Source organism: Lepisosteus oculatus, chromosome 13 (assembly GCF_040954835.1).
Source record: "Lepisosteus oculatus isolate fLepOcu1 chromosome 13, fLepOcu1.hap2, whole genome shotgun sequence".
In the NCBI taxonomy this organism is placed as follows: domain Eukaryota; kingdom Metazoa; phylum Chordata; class Actinopteri; order Semionotiformes; family Lepisosteidae; genus Lepisosteus; species Lepisosteus oculatus.
This window is the reverse complement of record NC_090708.1, coordinates 4,474,485-4,494,805: the sequence shown is the minus strand read 5'-3', so window position 1 is coordinate 4,494,805 and position 20,321 is coordinate 4,474,485. Positions and strand designations below refer to the sequence as shown.

Below are 20,321 nucleotides of genomic sequence, written 5' to 3'. Positions count from 1 at the left end.
TTTTTTTCTGAGCCCTGCTGGAAACCAACCCATCCTGTAGGTATGTCAGGCTTGCTTTAATCTCTGCAGATCTCAGGAAAGGCCCTGTGGTGCAAACCCCGGAGGCCAATCGGAATTTGCCATTGCGTTCGGAAGTCTTCCAGTCTGAATGTTTGCTTTAATAATTCAAAGCTTAAAACCTTAGTTTAAACTTGAGCTTCAATGCGAGAGAGTATGTGTGCACAGAAGAGGCTGTGAAAAAGGCTCAGTTCAAGAGAGGATTAGGGCTTGAGAATTAACTTTGTGCACATTCCTAAGAGAAAAGTCCTGACGTTTGAAATTATTAATTAGTCACAGCTCTGAGTTACGCTTTTACATTTCTGTACATTAGTATGCTGAGTGGGGAGCAAAATTGTTGTAATTGAACCCAAACATGCTTCGAGAATCATAAAATAAATTATGTACAGTATTTCTGTTCTAAAAAAGTAGAAAATAAGTGGTTGGTTTAGGCTGAACCATGAACAAAGCTGTCATGCATATCACCCAAAGGGGCAATTACTAGAGACTGCACATCAGTTTCAATAGAAATAACTGCAAACCCATAAGCTGTTTATAATTTCTATTGATTTTCAAGTACTGCAATTGTGTGCTAAGAAAACACTCAAACTAACAATTTTATTTAGTCATTTGCTTTTTATAATCAGTTTTAAAAAAAAATGTATATGTATATTTATATATAAGGCAAAATGCAAAATTTAGTATTGCACTTCATTAATGTTAAATTAGCTATTATATTTAGATCACTATTACTAAAGAATCAGCAGTTTGATAGCACAAAGGCACGCAGTGAATATAAGAGTACTTTATTAATAATTTCAATTGCGAAGTTATGAAGCATAAAGATTGATATGGTATTAAAAGTATTGATAAGGTTAAGTGTGGAGATACAGCACTTGGTTGAACTGTGAAATCAATGGAAATTTTTAATTTAAGGGCAGCAAATCCCATCTATAAGGCCTTTATTACATCGAGCAGATTTAAAAATCCACTGAATGTTACCAACTGACTGTTAATCAGTTTGAATTGTGTGTTTGCTGACACGAGTTAGATTGCTCTGGTACAGTATATTAATGTTTCATGAATGGCTACTTCATGTATTATTAAAACACCGCATGACATGTATTTAATAAAGAGTAATCTGCAGCCTATGAGGCCCTACTGTAATTGTCTATTTGTACTTTATTAACTGTTATGTATATATAACAGGGTGGCACTGTGATTAGCACTGCTGCCGCACAGGACTGTGGCCCTGGAGTCAGCTGCAGAGCTGGCGTGCTATCTGTGGTGTTTTTTATGTTCTCCCCATCTTCATGTGAGTTTTCTTCCACAGTGCAGAGCATACTGGGAGGTTAAATGGCTTTTGGGAAAGTTGGCACTGGTGTGTGTGTGTGTGTGCCCTGAGATGGATTGGCTTCCCATCCAGGGTGAGATGCTGTCGAAAGGCACTCAGGGCAGTTTTCTTTTTCAAGTATTTTACTATTCCATCTCTAACATATGCAAGTTTATATCATTCAATAATAAATTTTATTGAATATTTTATTCAATGTTACAATTGAACATATTCAATTGTAACATATTCAATGTTACAATGTTACAATGTTACAATGTTCCTTTGTCTTTATGTTACAAAGACAAAGGAACTGGTGGTAGATTTCAGGAGGAAAAAGGTCAAACCTACTCCTGTCAACATCCATGGGAGTGGCGTGGAGATGGTGGACTCGTACAAGTACCTGGGAGTGCACATCGACGATAGACTGGAATGGTCTAAGAACATCGAGGCCATCTATAAGAACGGACAGAGCCGACTTTACTTCTTGAGGAGGCTCAGGTCCTTCAATGTGTGTAGTAAGATGCTACACATGTTTTATCAGTCGGTGGTAGCGAGTGCCATTTTCTACGCAGTGGTGTGCTGGGGCTCTGGGATTAGAGCAGTAGATTCCAAAAGGCTGAACAAGCTCATCAGGAGAGCAAGCTCTGTCATTGGGTCTGACCTGGACCCCTTGGAGGTAGTGGCTGAGAGGAGAATGATGTCCAAACTAGAGGCCATCATGGACAACTTCTCCCATCCCCTCTATGACAGGCTTGCAGGAATGAAGAGCACGTTCAGCAATAGACTGATTCATCCACGGTGCGACAGGGAGCGCTACAGGAGGTCATTCTTGCCGTCTGCCATAAGACTGTACAACACATCCACCTTGCGTCTTGGCAGAGGCAACAGTGACAGTGACCTGTTTCTGGACTAAACGCATATACACATCTACTGCTACATCTGTTCTCTTTCTTTTTCTTTTTCTTTTTCCCGTTTACAACCACTTTTGTGCAATATATGCCAGGGACCTGTGCAATACATTTATATTTATATTTATATCTATGGTTGCATCTATATTTATATTCATACGTGTGATACGATTTTCTGTGTACTGTTCTGTTCTAGTTTGTTCTTGTGTGTCCGGATTGTGAGTAACTCTTGTATTGTATTGTATGTATTGTACTATTATTATATAATTCGTTACACTGTGGCTGTGTTGTGTGTGTTAAGCTGCTGTTGCACTGCAATTTCCTCACGGGATCAATAAAGTATCTATCTATCTATATCTTGTCCAGGATAAAAAGCATCTGCTCAGGAAACAAATAACAATGAAATAAATGTGGTTGTATTGAAAGTATTATTTATAAAAGAGCTCCCCCAGCTGGACATGTTGAGAGCAGGTGACATAAATTAGACTGTAAATCTCCACAGCCACTGTTTTCCATTTGCAGGTGTGAAACATTCTGACCAAGGAGTCCTTAATGAAGCTGGGAGTTTCTCTTATTCCCCAAGCACCCCATCTGCGCACTCACATGAATCATCTTAATGATCATCCTTCGACAGCCTCTTAATTGTTTTTTTTTTTCCCGGGGATTAATTATCAGAACCCCTCAGAACCTTCTTAGCAATTATCTTCTCGAAAGACATCACTCTAAATCAAGACAAATAATGATAGATGGGCCCTCAGGCTTTGTGGTTGATTTGGCTCTGAGAGCCAACAATAGATAACAGACTGCAGCCCTCTTAACAGTTTCCTTACTACACTTTTGCATTCATGATTTCAGTTTGGGTAGCCATTCGTTTTGGCAGAGTAACAACAGTCCGTGTCTTAAGAGGCCTCCACTACTCCTCCTCTACATGCCTGTCTGATCCTCCTCTCTCCCCCCTTTACTCTGGCCCTCATTCCTGGCCCCAAAGAGGTTGAATGAACAATCCACTGGAATAAAAAGTGCTCAGTCCCAGACCACCGTTTGGGCGTCTCCTCAAGACTTTCATCTGTTTAGACAATCCCTGTGATGGCTTTCCTTCTTTACTTATTCCATCTCAATTCCATAACACTCAATCTTAATTCTTTTCCTAGACATTCTTTCCCACACGATGGACAGTGTGTTCACAGGAATTACACTTCGAAGGTGCCTGTCTCACTGTGTTTTTACTTATTCTTTTGTACTACATTTGAATAATGCTTTTTGCAGTTGCTCTTTGTGATACTGTATCTCTTGCAAGGTGTCCTGGATAGGTGCATCTACTGATGATAATGAAGTAAGTCTTTGCAAGTTCATACCAGTTAAAATACCAGTCTTTTGAATGCTTTGCTGTGTACTTTCTGAAAAATCGTTATCTTTATCTCTATATAACTCTATTGTTCATTAAAAAGGGTGGAAGTTTGACTTTAATATCACCATAAAAAACAACAAAAACCAAATACTGAACATAAAGTTAATCAGGTTAAAAAACAACAGTCTTAGCCATGCAACAATACATGTACACACATCTCCCTCTGCCCTGTATATTACACTATCATTACGCTGAACCCAATAACTCATAGAGGAAACAGTCACTTAGCTGTGTTTAATATACTAATTGCACAGGGAACGAAAGACTCTAAAACACCTCCCTGAAGGAAATCTCCACTCTTACATATACTTTCAATTAAAGTGCACAGCTAACATCTGCTTGCAGTACGATTCCATACAGTCGCACAGCTGGAAGGCATCTAATAAGCCCAGGCGCACTATTGTTTGACCCCAAGGCCAGTGAGCAAGACTACAAAGAATGCCATTAATATTGTTGTAGGCTGTGACCTCCACACGCTTCTTAGGGGCACTGGTGAGATTTACTGCAGGTCTGATCAAATGATTTCTGTAATTATGTTATGGCACGCTCCACTGAAAACTGTTCTCATACTGCTTAAACAGAATAAAAATGTGGGTAAAATACAGAGCACAATACTGTGTAATTGTTTAGGTAAGCCATTGCATTCCAGAGGTTTGCATCAGACAGAGAATTTGCCCATACACATTGAGTACAGCTGCAAGTCATTGCTCTGTACCTCATTTAAAACTGCCATAGTGTGATGACCTGTAGTACCAGCATTATAAAGAAAGAAAATAAGCAAATTGATTATATAGCAGATACTCTTTTTTTAAGAAGAAAAATCACGACGTGTTCCCTTCTGCTTTTTCTAGGTTTGCTATGTGCAGAAATATTTGCAACAGATTCCCTTAGAAAAAATATGAAAAAAGAAATACTCTTGTGCATTGGACACACTGGCTTTTGTAGCAAAACAACATTTTTATGTTTACAGTTGCCAGGGTACTGCTTCCAAAGGACCAACCAGCATGTCTGTAAAAACAGGTCATGCAGAACCATACCAGCTTCTGTAAATGTATTTTTCATCTTCAGAGCATGAGCTAAAGAATATATACAACGAGTTTTCAGACAAAGAATGAGCAGAACAGAATACGTTATCTAACACTTCTACAAATGTGTTAATGTTAACCTCCTTATTAACCCATGATTTGCAAATCATTTCATAGGATTATTTAAACTATGAATTCTTAAAAATAAGATAGTATACTCTTATTCACAATATAAACTCATTAGCACATTGCACCTGTAGAACAATACTACGAATGAAAGAAAATTGAAGATAAAATCAAAAACTTTTCAAAAGCCCCAAATTTCAAAATTAGTCAAATTATTGGTTTTAAAGAGATCCATTTAATACCCAAAATATTTGGCTTCACAAAATTATGTAATTTGAAAAGAATCTTGTATGGAAAGTACAAGTAATGTACAAGAAAGTAATGTAGCTTTAGCTACTGGCTTTAAAATAAGTAAAACCCATAAGGGGAACTGAGACGAATTCTAACTATAACTCATTGTTACTGGAGATCCTTTTTTGGAATTCAGACATTAAACAATGTTCAGCAATCTAGAGTTTTACTTACAAGATTAAATGAAAGAGGAGTGCTAAGGATATCATAGTGCAACGTTAATTCCTTTATAATTATGTAAGCTATTAAGAATTTAATGAGGACACCTGCCGAATCACATAAAAAATTAATCATTTTTCCACAATGAATAAGTAATAAGCACTTAGTGTTAATTTTTCTTTATACCGCTTCTTAAATGCGATATGCAATGGCTCTGTTAATAGTTGTTTGTAGCGTCTTTGTCAGCCCACACAGCAAGGCTTACAGTCTTAGCACTTGTGTAGCATAAATACACCTCTGGGCTCTGGAAGATGGGACCTTTTGTGTTCAAATCCTCAAGTAATATTCACAAAGGAAAAATGTGACACACATTTCACACAGCAAACTCTTTTTGACATAACTTTTGTAATATGAATACTACAGCCCAAAATGAGAAACTGAAGTTATTGAGTTGAAATATAATGCACATCAGAGGGTTTGTAACAGAAATCAGATAAACACATTGAAAATGGACATTAATGTAAAATGATCCTAACCACAAACAGAGGAGGGTGTAAATTGTGTAGACTCTTTGTGATTTTAAAGCTGTTAATTTGGATTATTCACAGCAGACTTTCTTGCATCCTACATGTCAAATGTTTTTATTATTATTATTATTATTATTATTATTATTATTACAAAACAGGTATAAACCAATCAAATGCTAAACATTACAAAGTTTAAGAATTATAGTACTACATTAAAACACCATCACCGTTAATACACAAGATCTGTGCAGGTTTTACTCCTTTAATTATATACAGTATGTAACTATTTTTGCATTCAAATTCAAGTAAATGACCAAGAGACTGAGAAACAGTCTCAATCATAGTGTGCTGTACTGACCTTTGCTGGAAAGGGAGCACTTTACATCACCTGCTGCAGTGTGGAGCCCTCTTACAGTGGATACAGTGAAGAATATTAGTGGGTGGTTAATAGACAGAACCAAAACTGTTAACAAAGCCACAAATTCATAAATACTATCTTCAGTTTAAAATATGCGATACAGACTTACACTCGACTGAGAACACAGAATCTAGACATGCTACCACACATAGTACTATTGATGCTATTAGTATTCATGTCCTTCAAACAAGGGCCACTATACTGAAGGACAATACAAAAAGGGATTTTATAATTCCACTGGTACATTAAGTCTTGAAATTTTATTTAGAACAGCATCACCAATTATTACTATAATAAAAGTAATTAAAAAGACACATGCTGTACTTCTGTTCCCTTCATGGATACAAAAGTACCTGTGTAACCTTGTAAGTACTGGTTTCCAGAATACTGGAATTAAATATGTTCTATCTATGGCACAGGTGCTGGAATAAGGTCACCACACTCCCAAATACCTTGGTCTCCAAGGAGCTTTCCCAGCAACATAAGAAACCAGCAGTACTTCATGTTCAAAGCTGTAATTCTTATTGTGGACCTGTTTTGGAAATCAAACCATAGGTTTTTTCTATCAGCAAAAAAACGATCAGATCTGTAAATGGCGACTAGTATAAAGGTATCGATATTTACAGCATATCTGAATGTAAAATGCAGAATGCAAACTCTTTAGTTTGTGCAACTGAAATGTTAAAAATGCATAACAATCTATGTACACTGAGTTTTTAGTTACTAAAACGTTTCTATTCGAGAACAATCTGATTTTTCTTAATAAACATGTTACTAATCATTTTTAGAGATTGATTACCACCACTGCTGCTACTGCTCCTCACAGCAGCATTACAAACATCTACCCATAAATCATTAGCAAGCGTGCCACTGGACATTAAAGGGATAAGAGACCCCCAGTGACAACCCAAAGCAGCAGGTTGCTTCTGGGATTGATTTTGGCAGACCACAGTGTGGCACTATTCCTCCCACACCAGTAGGATTTCCAAACCAATGCCCCATTATAGTGACCACGCACATTGTTCTTTCTTTCTGATGAGATCTTAAACTGAGATTCTGACGATTTGGTAATTAAAGATCCTAAGAGGAACTGCTCCTAAGAGTAGGGGTATACATCCCGGTGCCTTTATTTTGAATCCGCTCCAGGCTTTTGCAGGATCTCGTCTGTTCTGCTCTTGAAAGAGATCACGGCGTCTGCTCCAGCCACAAGGCAGAGCAGCTTGTTCCTGACTCCCACAACCCTCTGCGCGAAGCAGTGCCTTGTGTTCCTGGTATGATCTTTAACAAACTGCTCTTTGTTAAAAGACTCTGCATTTCTTGCAGAGTTTAGCCTGTTAGGCACATGCATTTGTCCATATTGAAAGTGTTAAAATAAAATACGAAACAAGACACTTTTTCTGTGTTAAAGGTTTATCCATGTGTAAACAGACTTTTACTATAACTAATGCATTTTATTTTACTTTTATTATTTCCCCCCAGATGTGTATTCTTAGTCTGAATGTACAATGATAAAAGCCTTTTCAATAAATAAACCCAGACAAAACAAACAAAACCTGTGAGCCAGACATCTATTTACTGAAATCTGATTTGTAACTGCAGTTCAATGATAGATATAAGATTAACTTAGTATAATAAAGAAATTCAACAGAAGTTATGTTAATTATCATTTAAGATGCTAAACAATAAAACATTTAGCAATACAGTAGATCATTTTAAAGGGCTAAATAATTTTCATATTAAAACATAAAGAGCATTATTTTTTTAATGTAATCTGATCCTTCTGTTTAACCAGGTTCTTGATTTTACTCTGTGAAGCTCATCAGCATGCTTTCATTCATTCATTTATAACTATTGGCGCTCAATGAACCACATCTGACCTCCCTAAAGACACCTGCACAGCAGATGTGATACAGTGAGATAATTTTCCTGCCATCGCAGGTGAGTCTGCAGTCAGCTAATTTATCACACCTTCCACATCACTCAGAATGCAAAATTTCAAAAAGTGAAACTTCAAAAGAAACTTGACAAAGAATTCACAGTGGCCATGGAAACCGCACTGATATGACATATGAAAAGAGCCTGGAAAGATGAGCCAAGCCATTTCTCAAACACTAGCCAGACATCTAAAAGCAGGACAGGAGTTAAAGCTGAGGAGAAGAACGCAGCTGGAGTTTAAATCCAATGAAAATAAATTCTGGAAAGATTGTTCTGAAGTGACAACATGAACGAACCACAGCTGCTCATACAGCAGTGCCCTTACAAAGGCAGGAAAAGCAGGGTTTTCTAGACAACTCCTAAAAAAGACCAATTAAAATGTCCAAGTGCAAGCTTCTCCTTTACTGCTTGTTCAGCTTCCTGAGGGCATCACTACTATTTTCACTACTGAAGTACATAGAAACATCTGCCAAGGTAAACTTCTCACTCCTAGTATATCATTTAAGGTATTTTAAGAGATCTGCTGTTCTTTATTATCTCTGTTACAACACTACTGACAACCTCTGAACTAGGAACAAGTAATAGGTTTATTCCATGCTGAAAAAAAGAAGAAAGAGAACACAACGTTTCGGCCGTGGAGACTTCTTCAGGTGTGAGGAACCTGGTGTGAGAAACCCTCACACCTGAAGAAGGCTCCACGGCCGAAACGTTGTGTTCTCTTTCTTCTTTTTTTCAGCATGGAATAAACCTATTACTTGTTCCTTTGCAGCCTACGCATGATGACGCAGCTACCCACCTGAACTACAACCTCTGAACTATGTACACTGCTTGTCAGTGTCAGCAAAGAAATTCCCCATCTTGGCAGCTGTTGTTTCTGACAACTTATCATCAAAAACCAAGGACTTGCAGAAGATCTGAAATGCCATGGGCAAAAGATAGACAAACAATGACCTGGAAATAATAATTGCCAATTGTTTTCAAGTATCTTTGAAAATGAACAGCAAAAGGAGCTCAGAATTAGATGTATTGAGCAGCACAACCCAACAATTTGAGACAATATTTTATGATTCTACATGTTAAAGTTATTGTATTACAGATGAAAAACAGCTCAATGAAAATGTTTCTACATCAAACAGAGCAAACTGTGCACTCTAACCTTACCACAGTTTGGCTATGCAGTACAATACAAAAACAAAAGACAAACTACAGAAGGCATGTATCATGAGTTGCTTAAAGGATTTTCATTGTTAAAGCTATACAGTATAAAAAGAAAACATGTAATAGGATTATTCCATGCTGAAAAAAATTAGAAAGAGAACACAACGTTTCGGCCGTGGAGCCTTCTTCAGGTGTGTTGACACCTGAAGAAGGCTCCACGGCCGAAACGTTGTGTTCTCTTTCTTCTTTTTTTCAGCATGGAATAATCCTATTACTTGTTCCTTTGCAGCCTACGCATGCTGACGCAGCTACCCACCTGAACTAAAAAGAAAACATGCCTGATCCAGAGAATAATGATAAATAGTAATTTATTGCTGTTAAGCTATTAAGATATATTAGAATTCCAGTGAAATAACTAGGCTCTTACACTTTGTTATACATCTCATAGCATTTATTTTTATAACAAGAAGTGCAAGAAAATGCATTTAATTCTTTTGTCTGATCCCCCCCACGGCCCCAGCAGACATCTCCGAAACCCTTACAGAGCAGTAATGAGTGAGAGAACTGTCTTGTGTGCCCAGCTGATTCGGTTTGCACAATCAGTCATCTCCTCAGCAAGCCAACACAAAGCAGCCATACCAGAGACTACAAAACAGTATCAGGTCAGTGGAAAGAAAAAGAACTCTCTTACCTGTATATCATCCCTGTCTCTGCTTTGACCGTTTCCTGCAAAGACAGCGCATGCACATTCAGAAATTCCTGCAGCTGTTTGAGTTCCACGGCACCATTAGATCTCAGGCTGCAACAGACAGCTGGAGGGTAAGACTTTACCCCAGCACCAGGTCTGCAAAGTTTTGAAGAGACTTTGGTTTCTGGTTTCTGCACCCCTTTTTGCTTCGGGTGGGAGATCTCACTGCAAGTGGCTTTATACAAGTACATGACTTGCTAGGAGCCCTGTCTGGCAAAAGGTGCAACCCAAAAGTTTCGAGTGCAGATCTCGCTTTAAAAAAAGAAAAACGAAAGTCTCTGTAATCCACTTGTTAGCCTCCCCGGTTCCATATAAAGAATGTTCTTTTGCATCACGTTTCCCTCTGCATATTATGTAGCAGCTCAGTTATGTTTCGCTGCCTAATAAATACCATGGGAATCGAGGACATTTTTTTTCCCTATTCCATGCAATATGTAGTTAGTGCCTCCTTTTTTGTCATTGCCTACATGAAATGGAAGCAGGCCAGGATATGTGACCCCTCCTAATGTCAGATCACTGAGAGTCTAAATTCTGACACTGGGTGCTTTCAGGGGATTGTGGGAATAAAGAGGATTGTCAGTTTTCTCATACCCACAGTTTTCATTGAGGGCACAAATTATAATGGGACAAGGACCAAACCTTTTTTTAACGGTCTTTTCTCACACAACAATAGACAGCTCAGCATCAGAACACGCACATTGAACAGAAAAGAGGGGAATAACAGCTGTGTCTATTGTTTGACAAGACGTGGAAAGATGATCCTGCTCTACAAAATAACTTTATAAATATATTAAAACTGATTCTAGGAAATGCTTCTGCTAAATAATGACTTGCCGGTATAGAGAATGGATAATTAAACACGGTGACTATTAAGTGCTTTAAAAATACTGACATTGAAATATTTATAAAGAAATAAACACACAGCAAACACTTAATATATAATTAATTAATTTACAACAATTTCTTTACCTTCAGCACAGTTGTATGAAAACACAGGTTCAAAGCTATTTGATGTTTATATTTTAGATGTAAAAAAAATACCTGAATTAAGTTTTAGCTTTAAATGATATACTGTACACCTTCCTTTCCAATTCCATTATACCTGTCAATAGTCCTATCCAACATTTCTTGGCACATTAAATTTACAGTTCATTTTCCACCTGCTGCAGGCTCCTAACACCACTGCAGCACATTAAATAATTCAGAACAAAAAATAAGGCTAAACTTCCATTAAATCATTAAAAATGTAACACTTATCTTTTTCTTTGTCAGAATCTACCAACGAACATCAGAATGATCAGAAAGACAACTCTGACTCCCAAATAATGCCATTGAAGGCTATTCATGTTTTCGGATTTAAAATAGCTTATTTGAGAAAATAAAAACAATGATCAGTGAAAGGTTAGTACAGTATGTTAAACAGATGAGCTCTCTATCCCTTCTTCTGAACAATAATTAAAAAAGGAAATTAATAGTTATGTTTTATTATCACAGCCTCCTGGTTTATGGCTAGCTATGGCCTGCCCTGCAGGGCAGCATGTGAACCCATGACAGTCCCTGCTCCTCACCCAAACCACGGGCTCCACAGAGCCTTACAGGAGACACAGGAGCTGCTGTTTCACAGAATGATGTCCAGTCCAGCCCAGCCCAGCCCACTCCAGCCCAGTCAAGACTAGTGCAGTCCAGTCCAGCTCATCCCAGCCAAGTCCAGCCCAGCTCAACCCAACCCAGTCCAGTCCAGTCAAGACTAGTGCAGTCCAGCCCAGCCCAGTCCAGCTCAGCTCAGCCCAGCCCAGCCCAGCCTAGTCCTGTCCAGTCCAACCCAACCTAGTACAGCCCAGCTCAAGGCAGCACAGGCAAAATCAGGGGTGTTCATCTTATCAAATTCATTCTGCACAAGATGGTTTAGTAGTTGAACCAATGAAGAGCCCAGTCCAATATGGTAAAAAACAACTTCAACAACAATAAATTCTAGCTATAGCTTAATGATGTATTTAATATTGTATTTTATATATGTTACAATTTCTAAAGGACCACATAATTCTATGAGGTTACACAATTTACATCAAATATATATATAATCCTCAAAACATCTTATACTACTAAAAAATTCTTTATTATAGTGATTTATTCCTAACAGTGAATTAATCATGAAAGCGGTATTTTTGCTATATTCTACATCAAAAGAGTCATTTCTGGTTAAGCCACATGGTGAGTTGGTTGATGAAAGGGCAGTCTAGAATTACGAAATAATACTATTATGATCACAGGGATGAGCCTTGTTTTTTAATGAAATTGAGGTGTAAAACAAACATAATAGAGATGATTAAAATGTTGGATTAAAACTACAATGTAATATTTGAAACCTGAGGACAATATGACACATTTGGATGAAAGGGGGTTGTGATTAAGAAAAGTATTGCACTGCTATTTCATGTTATATACAAGAAAGGCATTAAAAGTATAACATGTCATTAAGATCTCCTGAATACACTTTTAACCAGGATTGCTAAATAGCTTTTTTATTCTTCTTTTTTCTTACCAAACCAAATACCAGTGACTGTTTCACCTCTTGAGTCAGAGCCAGGAATAATACTGTATAGGAACAACAATGGAATTCTCACACTGTAAGTTATGTTCAGACGCCTGTCAAATGTCAGGAGAGAAGCCCGTTCACAGTCTTTCCAATTATTTTTAAGGAAAGATAATGATCTCAAATTTCATACCTAATTGAATTAACTATATATGGCTTCTGAGACTATTATTTTAAGAACCGAGGTGACCTATATGAAAGATATCCTACAGCAATTCCATCTTTTGATGAATTTGGCAACCCTTGAGTGCTGATATCTGATTTTTCCCATTGTACTCTACTGTTAAACAGCATTTTGCCAAAAATAACTGAGAAAATTTAACATTTTCATTGTACTTATAAATAACAAATATTTGTTTTTGCTGCAATAAAAACTTAATGTGTTTTAGGGATTAAAATGGGGGTTAAAGATTTTGCTTTTATTTTATTCAGCATCTCTTTAAAATGCTTAAGTTTTAAAAACACAGCGGTCAGATTTAAACTCATGAGTGCATTACTTGTACTACAGGCTGTATAGCTAGGGACGTATACAACAGCTTAATTCTTTAAAGGTTTTTTGACCAACATTTACAGGTGGGGTAAAAACTGGAGCTGTACATGAAACTCAGAAGTCTCCCATGCATAAGGCACCCTTGAATTTCAATAAGACCACAGTTGTTTTGCAGAAAAAAGAGACTCCAAAGAAGTTGCATCAGCAATACTGCACTGAAGGTCAAATGAAGTTAATGTACTATTCTTTGCTGGTCTGATTTATCTGTTACTGTACAGTCATTAGTCAATCGCACAAATGTGGCTATGTGTTCTTTTGCAATAAACATCTCTCTAGTAAAGACCACATAAAGATAAAAAAATCCATGTTCAAAGTCCTGCACTGCTGAAAATTATCATCTATTTTTATTCTGCACAAATATATTTTATCAGCCTTAGCAGTTTTCCAAATCGTGACACATATTGCGCTATACAGTAAAGTGTTGGTTTTTTCTTTAGAGTTGGCCAGAACATGGTGTCTAGCACGATCACAACACAACAGCCACAACATAATAGGCCTCAGACAATGGGAATATTGTCTCACGTACACTGCTAGCCCTGTTTATTCACCTGTCTTCTTTACTGGCTGTTTATAAAAATATAATTACATACTGTATGACTGGCAATTGTTGTCTTGAATGATCTAAATGCACCTTAAGACCCATATGGACGGCTGTCATGCACAGCATAAAGGACCACCAGCAGGAGAAAAAATACTTGCTAAGCAGTGATACCAGTAAACAACAGCAGCAGTATACAGTATATATATTCATAAAATAGTGTCTTTAGAGAGAGGACAAGAACACAGCCACGACTCATAGCATTCATTCTTATCTCATTATGTAACTAAGAAAGTATTTAACTTTGTAAGCTACCACGCTGTTGTTCTAACATTTCATTATTTTTATTTTTCAAAATAAAAACTATCTTGTGCATAGTTCTAGAGTCCTGGCTATTCAATCTTTAATTGTTATATAGTGTTACCTGTAGGGTTGCCACCTGGCGCTGTCACCTGGCCATGCCAGTTTACCAGCAGTCTAGGGCTCACTTCGCAAACTCACTTCTTTCAGCCTGGGGGCAACTTTAGAAACCTGTCTTGTCTAAAAGTGTGAGGGAGGTCTGAGGTTTGTTAGTCGACCCTCTCAACAAGTCTCATTGTATTTTGGTGACATAATATTACTGTAATCTTGAAGCAGTTAGTCTTCCATTTCTCCCTCTCAGTGAAAACATCTTTACATTTTAATGTAAGGAGAAGAACAAAAAACAACATGGTTAGTTCTGATCGACACGGTTAATTCTGATCTTAACTGCTGAGTCTCAAGGACAGCAGCAGCAGCATCCCTCAGGATCGCTGGAGGAGAAGAATCTACGGATTATTAGAGAAGATGGCACAGGGGCTCCTGCATCTCCGTTCCTTCCAAGATAGCCGTGAGATGGCATGGAAATGATTCTCAGTAATTTAATACCTCTGTAAACCCAGTCGGGTTTAGCACAAAGTAGATTAAAAATCCACTCCCAAGCTCCCTGTAAGGTCTTGTATAGTCCGTTTATTGTTTTAGATTCTGTTTACATCCCTTCACAGGAGGCCTTGTTCTGCACAGAAATGGAACAAAAACAAACATAACCAAAAAAATGACCTTTGTGCTGAGCTCCCTGATTCGAACAAGGTAACTGCAGCTGGAGCTATGCAGATTTACAGTACAAGGTTTTAGCAGGATATAGGACCACATCTGGCTGTTAGGCAATGCTGCATCTTCACTGAATTACAAACCTGCAGAGGCATTACAAGGACTTTCTCCACATATTTCCCACAGAAGCTATATTTTAAAAGATAGAGTAAAACAAATCTACTCTTGCTGGCCTCCTGCATTGTCAATTCAATTAATGAATCATTCAAGAGATCTAGGTTAAGATTACACGTCACAGAAAATCAAAATAAAGCCAAAGGGATTTAAAGGAGACTAATGATAATGAGACTCTGAGGAACAAAGCATTCAGAGAGATTAGGCTTTAGAGTCATCAAGGGGACAGTTTTGTCATTGACAGAAAATAGATGAAGTCTGGTTTTATGCAATTGCTCTCGTTAGGTGTCCCCAGCAGTAGAGAAGAGTGCAATTTCTGTTGATCCCTGTCAACAGCAGTTGTGGAAAAACATCTGTACACTCTCGTTAAACAAAACACTTGGCATGTTCCTTCACAAGGTCAGTGTACACACAGGGAATAGTTTTATAAAGAGCAAAGACCAAGGTTTTCAGAAACGCGCGTGGATGTCACATAAGCAACCTGTGACTCTAGCATTAGTGAACACCGAGTAAAAAAAGTCAGTTGCTTCCCATTTACCTTTCTTTACAGGAAACCATTTTCAATCACCAAGAATGTGAAAGAAAACGCTAAGCAGACTATTTCACTAGAAAAACAGTATCCAGTATATATGTCAGGTGTAAAAACAACTTAAGGTAACTCCTGCTACACGAACAAACCACATATGGTCGTTTAAATATGAAAAAAAAATTAAAATGAAAGACATGATAGAGCATAATTTCCATCATGTTCAGGAGTTCAGAACCAGCTGATGGCTATTGATGGCACATTGTAAACTTGTGTACAATGCCTTTTGTTCTCTGGCTGCAATTATATAAATTCAAAACTGATTAACTGTAGGCTCTCAGAACTTTACACCTCACTTCTTAGGCTTCTGTTGACAAAAAGATATCAACGTGTCCCATCTGTGAATAAAAATAACCCACAGCTTGTTATGTCGTGCCACACAGTCACGCAGCTGTGCAAGGGTTATTCAGCTCGCTGCTGCCAGAGAATGAGGGGTGATATAGGATTATCAAGTCAATTAGGCCCGAAAGCTGCTCGTGGATGTAAGATCCTGGCAGTGGAGGGCACCGGCCAGTCAGAGTCAACATTGATTGAGCCTCTGAGTGAGAAAAGGCATACATACAGACGTACAGAGCACCGCTGCTAGCACTTCATACAACTGTTTTAAAAAGACTCTGAGGGATTGTTCTCATACAGTATATCTGTTACATTACACCATGATCATCTGAGAGAGAGAATCTTTATTATCCCCTAGGGGGGCAATTTGTTTTTACAGCAGCAGTTGGTGTACGGCCTGGGAAAAAAAAAAGACGAAGACAACAACAACACGCATAGATATTTGTAAAGAAAATCAAGTGTTAAGTAAGGATATGGCGACAGGTGTGAATGAGAACTTGAATCTATTGGTTTTGGAGCTGGGGAATCAGTATCTGCGTTCTGATGGGAGTAATTGGTAATAATCATTACAACCTTATACCTGGACTTTCCGTATAACCTGGTATAGTAGCGACTCGGAGCACTGATGACCTTCCATCTGTAAAAAGGCGTTTGTGTTTACAACTTCTTTTGTTAAGAGCATGTCCTTGTGAAGAACATGCATAGACTGCAGGCAGCTACAAATGACTAAAGAAAACAACACTTTTTTTTATATAAGAGAAATGCCAGAACTGAAAGGAATGGAGAGTCATCCAGTTGCTGGAGGACGAGGGCGGCGTGGGAATGAGAATTGTAATTTCTGTTATCTGGCCATGAAGAGAGCTCTGCCAGGGGAAACCGACAGAGAGAGAGAAAGGAGAGAGAAACTTTATTTTTTCCCTCTCATGCTATTGCGCCTCAGCTTCAGCTGAAATAAAGTCCTGATGATTGCTTCAGCTCTGCATCTGGACTCCTGAAGAAGGGATTCCCTCACCCAGTCACCTTCAGCTCTCCTTGGCTCATCCAAAATGTGCTCCTTCCTCATCAAAACAGAGGCACTGTGTAAAGCTAGTGAGTTTGTCATGTGTAAGCTCCATATGTTACGATAGCACTATTATCTAAATAGGCATCTCACAAAAAGCAATGCATATATTTCAGATTGTAAAAGCTAATTTTCACCACTTTTTCAAGTAGGACGGCATTGTATTTAACATCACATTGAACACACACTTCCTTTCCTATTACCAAACACAGTCGATTGTGAGAGTGCACCTTCTAACTATCATAATTGATAAAAAGAGGACGGTACAGCATAACTGGAAATTAAATATAAAAGGAATGGTAGCCAAATCTACAGCAGTAAATGCTGAGAGCAACATTTTCAAAAATGTCTGCGCTCTATTCTATTCTATAGCTATTCCACGGAAACAATGCAATAAAACAAGGAACATCCTGGAAATCTCGAAGATGCAGAGAAGAAACAAAGGCATTTAAATGAAACGGTCTGAACATATAAGGAATTGTTTCTCCATGATTCATTGGGAACCTGCTGTTTAAAAACGGCACAGGCCTTCGCTTTGGGACGTTCGTGTTCGCGGGAAAAGGTCGGGCACGCTGTGATACCGCCACAAAAAAAAAAAGGAAGAGCAGCTGCCACAAATGAGCAGCCCGTGCCGGAAGCTTCTGGACTCACCGATACGGCATCCCTGTCTCAGCGGCCGTGGTGTCCGCGTGTGAGAGGCCGAACACTTTTAAATACCAGCTCGTTTCCAGCTCGCGCATGAGGGCGAACTTCCGGGCCTTCTGCTGCCCCTGGACCACGCTGTTGCTGCGGTTCTCGCGCCCGTTCTCGTGGGCATTCCTCAGGGCCTTGCTGTTGAGGGAGACGAGGGAGTGCTTCCTCGCCCTGAGAGGGTCCTCAGGGCCCCTGCCTCCCACGGAGCCACTCCGGGCGGCAAACATGCTTCTCCGTGCTGCCTGAGGTGATGGCACCTCCTAGCACCCAGTCACCGCCATCGGGCGAGCTGCTGTCTGAATCCGCCCTGCTCTGATCTTTCCTCTCCTCTTATAACCCCATCCTGACCACAGACTGTAACCAGATCCATGTCTGCTCCGGGATGGAAGAGTGGAGGACAGCGAGCTGGTCAGAGCGGTGTCTGTAACAGCCTCTACAAACATGACACCCCGCAGTGCTGCGAAGGCAGGGAGACCCAGCCTGGTAAATCACAGGAACGAGGCAGGAGAACAAAACCTACGTGCTTGCTCTCCCAGCCCACTTTCACTCGAGACAATTCCAGCCTGTTTTCCAGCCATCCTCCGATGACACTTGGAGTACAAAACCTTCATTTCTATATGTGGTTGTTTTGGAGAGGTACAACAATCTCCTGAGGTAAATTCACATATGGACTCTTTCAGAACTATAACCATAACTTTTTCACTTTCATTACAGCAAAATATGAATAGTCTTTCTATGCCCTTTTTGCCCAAGGCAACTGTTTTCTTGCCTTGAAGTGTCTGATAGATCCTCAAAATTGTATATGCAACCAACTCATCTTTGTGAAGTACAGAATGAGAGCTTGTGTACAAAGGGTTAAAAGGCCACATGAAACTTTCAATGTGCCACAGATGTTAGGGGACCTTGTGTTTTACACAATCTGACTATTGTAAAATAACTCAGGTGAAGACAAAAACATATAAGACATATACTGGGGGTTCTGCCAAAGAACCTGAAGCAATGATATCTTTTATAACCAAAATTTTATGAAAAGCAAATCATTGAACCTGAAAAAGTTTTGTATTCTGTAGCTGTTATGCTCCAGAAGCTCTAAAGTGCCATAAATCGTACCGGTTTTGAGGGAGGTTGCCGAGTCATAATCACTCCGAATGAAGCCTGGAGGCTGAAAGACAATTAACTCTGTACACCAGCAGCAGTAAACAAAATTGAATATTTTCCTTTACCCTGTGCCCTGAGAGGTATTTTTCACCACAGCACGATGACTCATTGTTTGAAGATAGTTAAGACAGGGAAACAGCTCAACAACAGCTCGATAAAAAGACACACCCGAAAGGTTATTAATTTGACTTATTTTTTTGCTGTTGAGAAATGAACGTACTGTAAGTAGCTATCCAGTGAGTTACTTATTGAGTAGAAAAAAAAGAATGAAAAATGAAAATAGGCTCGATGTTGGATCACTGTGTAACAAAAGATCATTTAGGTCACTCTACTGAGGAATTAGAAACACCCTGCTATTTACGTCCAGCGCTGTAACTCCAGACAAACCTATGAAACATGCAAACCCTCAGTCTAGGGAGGCACAGAATAACCTAGAAATTAAACCTCGGATTTCTGTGACCATAGCAAGCCACAAATTTCTTTTGACAATGATATTGCCAAAGTTGGTTATATTTTGTTTACTAGATAAACACTTTTTCAGCTAATTTTCCTTTGAAAATACAAGAGAGCTATTTGCAAATCAACATAAAAAATATACTAGTACTTACTCCTTATGTACCTAAATCTTAAAAATAAATTATGTTTAAAAAAAAAATGTGTGTCCTTCTGGCACAAATGTGACTATCTTTTGTACTTGAAATGAAAGGACCATATTTATTGGGAGAGTGTCCATGTTGAGTAATTGAGGAGTATTTAAATTAGGGAACTGGAGGGGAGAGGACTGGGATCAGGAAAGCCCAGGGTAAGACCGAGACTGACCTAATTCAATTTAAAGTTTGCGAGTGCAAAGTGATCTATGTGGGTATTATAAATGTACACTGTGCACATGGCATGGGCGATTCTGAGCTGTGGAAGCAACGCATGAAAAGGAATAGGCAGACAATATTCAAGATAATATACAGAAGCTACAAAAAAGCGAGAGAATGTTTTGGTTAACAGCAAGAAATCGGGGACTTTAAATCAACCATCAGATTTTATGCTTAAGGTTGACAATACACTTGCAAGACCTCAGTTTTGTTTCTCTTCAGTCTCAAAGCACACTGAGAGGAGATCTGATACAGGTATAACGAATACAGATAGGGTCAACCCAGGACAGTTTCAAACTCCAAAGTGAAACACACACACAGACCCAAAGCTGGCAAACCATGTAGGACAGAGAACAGGAAATTCGTCTTTACAGAGTTCAGGGAAACTAGAAATGCTTCCCAGCCAGGCATCTGAGTGCCATATTCTGGGCTCCTGCGAGATGAAAGGATGAAATTTCCAATTCACGTAACTACTAAACTATCAAATAAGCAAGATGGGTCCAATGGCCTCCTCTCCTTTTCAAGATTCCTTGTGATCTTATCATTTGTAAGATAAGAGTAGGAGAATATGGTCCCATTTTGTATTTTCTTCCAATACTGTAATCTCCTCTTGTTCCAAAGGTGTCT

General features: G+C 38.7%; 1 protein-coding gene across 3 annotated transcripts in view; it reads right to left on the bottom strand.

The window, feature by feature from the left end:
- The window catches only part of kcnab1a (potassium voltage-gated channel subfamily A regulatory beta subunit 1a), a 100,381-nt gene that overhangs the window by 71,860 nt on the left and 8,200 nt on the right, over positions 1-20,321 (bottom strand). The window contains exon 3 of one of the 3 annotated variants that reach the window (XM_069197342.1): positions 10,016-10,050. The exons of 1 other annotated variant lie outside the window; for it this stretch is intronic. In XM_069197342.1, coding sequence (XP_069053443.1) covers positions 10,016-10,026 — 11 coding nt within the window. In that variant the 5' untranslated portion in view covers positions 10,027-10,050. Of the gene's footprint in view, positions 1-10,015; positions 10,532-20,321 lie in introns of those variants that run through there. One more of the 3 variants, XM_006637454.3, reaches the window with a different exon arrangement.